Here is a 5719-nt window from a genome sequence, read left to right on the forward strand (position 1 = left end):
ATGAGTGGAACAGAAGCACCACCGTCGGGAGCTACTACTAATGACCCGAGGGTGGATGGTATTTTAGAGGCGCCGACCCAAGTGGGAGCATTGATGGCTCAGCAGGCACAACAACAGGTTGCGGTTAATGCTGGTGGGGGTGAGCGTCGTACCCAAGGACTAATAGAACAATTTTTAAAGTTGAAACCTTCCAAGTTTACGAGAACTGGAAAGCCTGAAGAGGCGGAACAATGGATCGAGGAAATGGAAAAAATATTCAGGCTATTGAATTGTACTGATGTAGATAAGATGACCTTGGCAGAGTATCGGACGGATGGGAATGTCATGTATTGGTGGCAAGCAATGAAGGACACGGTATTCCTTGCAGGAATAGTGATAGTTTGGGAAAATTTTGTCACTACCTTCTATGAGAAGTATTTCTCGAGATGTGCTAGAGATAGAAAGTCGACAGAGTTTGTGGAATTGAAGCAAGGCGAAAGGACAGTAGATGAGTATGATGCGAAGTTCTCATAACTGTCAAGGTTTGCTCCTCGCATAGTTGAGTATGCTGAGGATAAGGCAAAGAGGTTTTTGAAAGGCCTAAAGCCGGAGATACGGAAGCAATTAGCACCGTTCGGGCCAATGACCTATGGAGAAATTTATAGTAAGGCGTAGTATGTGGAGCAAGAAATGATGGGGGATGAGATCGAGCCTAAGGCTCTAGTGACCCAAGACAGTGAGAAATATGGCAAAAGGCCAATGCGGTCGAGCCGCCCTCGGTTTAACCCAAATAAGAGACGGTTTGGTGGAAATTTTTATAGGCCAGGTGAAGTACGGATCGGAGAGAGAAAGTCAAATTTAACTCAAGCGTGTCGTCGATGTGGTAAGTTCCATGGATCCGCTCGGTGTTTGGCGGAGAGAAAATGCTTTGGATGCGGTCGGGTGGGACATATAGTGAGAGATTGCCCGAGGAATAGGCCATTAACACGGGCATTTCCTTCCTAGCAGCCTCAAGGACCACCGAGGGGCGGAGGACGACAAAATCCTCAAAGACCACCAGCACAAGGACAGGTGTACGCGATGACGCGAGAGGAGGCTAAGGCTTCTAAGGACGTCATCACGGGTATCGTCTCTATACACGGACATAATGCCGATACTTTGTTCAATACAAGTGCTACCCATTCTTTCATATATGCTCGATTTGTGAAGTTGCATGGATTGAAATGTAGTTAGTCAGAAATATCGTTAGTTGTCTCGACACCTGTGGGAGATAGTGTACCGTCCACTTTAATATGTAGAAATTGCGAGATTGAGATTGAAGCGGGGAAGCGGATGATTGATCCGATGGTGTTGTTATGTATGACTTTGATGTCATTGTCGGCATGGATTGGTTGAAGAAACAATGAGCTATGGTGGATTGCCATGGAAAGTTGATATCTTTCAGTCCACCAAATGAGTCTAATTTTGAATTCCAAGGAAATGGGACAAGTGCTACTGGGGCATTTATTTCGACAATCGAGGCTCACCAGTTACTAGATGAAGGATGTTACGGATTTACGGCAATTGTTAATGATAAGAAAAAGCCTAAAAAGGAGTTCGAGGAAATACTTGTAGTCAAAGAGTTTCCGGATATATTTCTAGAAGAATTACTCTGACTACCCCCGAAGCGAGAAGTGGAATTTGCAATAGAACTAGCACCGGGAACAGAGCCCATATCTAAAGCCCCTTACGGGATGGCTCTAGCGGAGTTGAAGGAATTAAAAGTACAATTACGGGAGCTGTTGGATCAAGGGTTTATAAGACCCAGTACATTGCCTTGCGGTGCACCGGTGTTATTTGTGAAGAAGAAATATGGATCTTTGAGATTATTGTTAACACCTGATTTTTAATCAATCTTTTTCCGATTTATTTTTGGAAAATTCATAAAAAATTCATAAAAATTGGGAAAATTGCAAAATCAACTTTGGTAGCCTTGGCCAAGCTAAAGGAACCATTTTTGATCAAAAAATAATTTTTCATATTTTTCATATTTTTTAATATTTTTCAAAAAATAGAAAAATTCCCAAAAAATCAAGAAAAATACTATTCGAGGTCACAAAAATACAGAAAAATAATCAGTATTTTTCTTTAATTCCCTTTTCATTTTTACCTCTCAAAATTTGAAAATTTCAGTTCGGATTTGTGTGTTTCTTTACAATTGCACCCTTCAAATTGGGCATAAAAAATACCACCCGAGTCATTTCATTTCTTTTTTGGACTTCTCATGAGTTGTGACATGATTTTCTAGTATTCCATTTCACATTCTGATCCAATTGCGCTTTAATTTGCTCAATTTCGGCACTAAGGACTTAATTACACAAAAAATTCTTTCATTTTAGTCCCTATCACACCAAATCCGAAATTAAATCTTCTCAAGAGATGCCCATGGAACCCCAAGACCCCTATCCTATAGTTTTTGACCTTCTGAATCTAATGATAGGCTCAATTGATGATAATTCTTTCACTAAGGACTCCAATTTTGTAAAAATCATTTTTGGATCCTACCCAATATTTGGGGTTTTCACTCAATTTCAAGGGAATCTTTCACAAAAATCACATTTTCAGAGGTAATCCATGCTGGGAAAGGGATTTTTGGCATCAATTTTGTGAAAAAAATGCTAATTGCTACCTCAATTTGGCCCTTCATTGCACGAATCGGGTCTACTAGGTCGGATGGATCCGACCCGGTAACCCGGCACTATTCATCGTCTCTTTCACAACTCACACGTGCGAGTAAAAGAAGAAGCTGGCTCCTCCTTCGACGGTTCTAACGGAATGAGGGGGAAGATTCTAGAAGGGCCGGCGGTTAGAGAGGTTAGGGGGGAGATTAGCAAAAAGAAGGGGGAGCTCGCAAACGGAGGGGGGAGGATTTTCAGAGAAGGGAGCGAACAAAGGAAAAAGGAGGAGACGCCATTAGAGAGAGGGAGTGCCGAGAGTTTGGAGCTTCGTCGCCGGCTAGATCAGGCGACGTCTCTCCTCGCCGATAGCATCACTCGATTCCTCGTGGTCTCGCGAAGACTCTAAAGCTTCCTGCCGTCGCCAACAAGCTCGAAACAGGTGAGCGAACTCACGATTTCCAGGCTCGGCCTCTCGTAGTTTAATCTCGGTAGATTACTATCTTTCCACGTTCCGGAGTTAGATATACTCCTACGACTCTGCTGATCCCATCTCGGTGCTTTATTTGTGATTTTTTATGCATGAAATCCTCTGCATTGATCCCGTAACCCCGTCGCCTATCCCGAGCTTGCGAACTCGCTTGCTATGAAATTGAAGTCGTTGGACCTCCAGGTAAGTATCCCACACCTCATTGGATGATGCTAAATGGTTTAGTTCGAGGTTTCAAGACAAGAAATCGTGTTTAGTTGACTTGCTTGAAGTTCGCCGGACATGGACTTTCGGTTGTCTTTGGTTTACGAGATTTTAGAATGAATATAGACGTAGGGCCGATAGATGTTGTTTCGTAGACGACGAGAAGTTGATTGAAGTGAAAATCGTTGAATTCCGGGTTGATTTGGGCGTCGGAATCGAGCTCCGGCGAGGCGTCGCCGAGCGATCGTCTTCTTAGGCGAAGATGTTGACCGGTCAACTAAAGTTGACCGGGTCAACGTCCATGTGTCGCCGACGTAGCAGCCACGTCGGCGAGTTGTTATAACCAAAAACGAAAGTAAAAATTTTTTTTTTTATCCGACGGCCCAAGGTGTGCCACGTGTCGAAATCTGGCTTTTTTTTTTAGAAAATAAAATGATTTTTCGAGATTATTCATTTTTAAAAAAATAAAAATCCGAATTTTGTGATCGCACGGCCCAGGTTTGGCCGCGTGTCACCATTCCGATCGTTGGATCAGATTTTCGAAAATTCAAAATAATAATAAAATCATTTTCGAAAAATAAAAAAATGGGTAGATCGAGCGGTTGAGATTTAACCACATCTTTCGATCCGAGCCGTCGATCACGAATAGAGATCGAATGGTCACAATCGGTCGTACCATTCAATCTGGACCGTCAATCTTGGCAATTAGGTTGAATGGCGGAGATTAAATCCCATTCCAATCTAAACCGTTGATTCCAATCACGTGATCTGACCGTTGTCCTTGCGCCACGTGGTGAAATATAGAGCATCAATTATTTTAGGCGGGAATTTTCAAATTTCGAACGTAAATGTTTAGGGCGACGTCGTTTTGGAGAGAGGCCGGTCCGGGCGTCGGTTAGGACTGACTTGACTGGTCCTCGGACCGGGTTGACCGGTCCGTTGACTGGGTTGACCCGGTCCGATAAAAAAATAATAATAAATAAAAAAAAAAAAAAAAATCAAAAAATCATAGAAAATCGAAAAAAATTAGGAAAAATCGTAGAAAATTCCTAAAAATTCCAAAAATTCTCAAAAATTGAGGAATAGTCACAATCAACTGGCCAATCCTATTTTTGAGATTTCTTTTCCCGATCTTTTCAAAATTGACAATTTTACCCTTTAGGGGTAATTTGTCTCCGTAAATTCCTGTGAACCTCTAAAAAATGTCGAAAATTAGGAAATAGATCGGTTTAAATGGCCAATCCTATTTTTGAAATTTCTCACTCCAGATCTTTTCTGAAATGACGATTTTTCCCTTTTTGGCAAATCGTCCTCAGATTTTCTCAAAATTACGATTTTGCCCCTCATGGGCGAATATCTTCCAAATCACTCCCGACCTCCTCTTATGCTTTGAATACCCTTTCTCTAAGCCAATAGGGCTATATTAGGAATGTCATGCCGATTTGATGTGATTTATCTACATGTTATGGATTCCTTGATTTGCGCATTTACTTTAATTGATTGCGATTGTTAGGATAGTCACTCCCATCTGCATGAACTCCTAGATTAGGATCCGTAACCCCACTCGTCCGCATGAAATCCGAGATTAGAAAAATTCATTCAACTTAGGTACCGAAAGGGCGTCAATTAAGGTAATCGACGTAACTAAGTTCCCGAACCCACTTCTCCGGTTCTCGCAGAATCGAATAGAAACTCCTAACTATTCGATAGGGTTTCCAATCGTACCTTCCATGAAACGATTGGTGGCGACTCCAAGGCATGCACATGTAGCACATATCATTAGACCGCACCGAAAGGTCGACCACGATTTTATCCTCCGTTGCGATTTGGGTAATGGGCCTTGGGAGAGACCCGCGTCCGAAGGTCCATACGCAATCGGGCCGGAAGGGCGACCCATTAGCCCTCTTCGTCGAGGAGGGTCGCGACAATTATATATTGACTATAGACAGTTGAATGAGGTGACAATAAAGAATAGGTATCCTCTCCCAAGGATTGACGATCTATTTGATCAACTTCGTGGAGCTTCTGTATTCTCCAAGATTGATCTTCGTTCAAGATATCACCAACTACAAGTTAAAAGGGAGGATATTCCCAAGACAGCGTTTCGAACAAGGTATGGTCACTATGAATTTCCGGTAATGCCATTTGGACTAACTAATGCCCCAATTGCCTTTATGGATTTAATGAATTAGATATTTACACCATTCTTGGACAAATTCGTAATCGTGTTTATTGATGATATATTGGTCTATTCCAAGAATAAGGAGGAGCACGGGCAACATCCGAAGTTAGTGCTACGCACCTTGAGAGATCATCGGTTGTATGCCAAATTTAGCAAATGTGAATTTTGGCTAGATTGAGTGGTTTTCCTAGGGCATATCGTTATCGGAGA

The 5719-nt window shown here is 42.2% G+C and overlaps 1 protein-coding gene across 1 annotated transcript; it reads left to right on the forward strand.

The window, feature by feature from the left end:
* LOC115742106 lies at positions 1-513 on the forward strand. Its single transcript, XM_030676221.2, has one exon. It carries the CDS (start codon positions 1-3, stop codon positions 511-513), a length of 513 nt encoding a protein of 170 aa, XP_030532081.2.
* Positions 514-5719: the final 5206 nt, after the last annotated feature.

This window comes from Rhodamnia argentea, chromosome 11 (genome assembly GCF_020921035.1).
Source record: "Rhodamnia argentea isolate NSW1041297 chromosome 11, ASM2092103v1, whole genome shotgun sequence".
In the NCBI taxonomy this organism is placed as follows: Eukaryota; Viridiplantae; Streptophyta; class Magnoliopsida; order Myrtales; family Myrtaceae; genus Rhodamnia; species Rhodamnia argentea.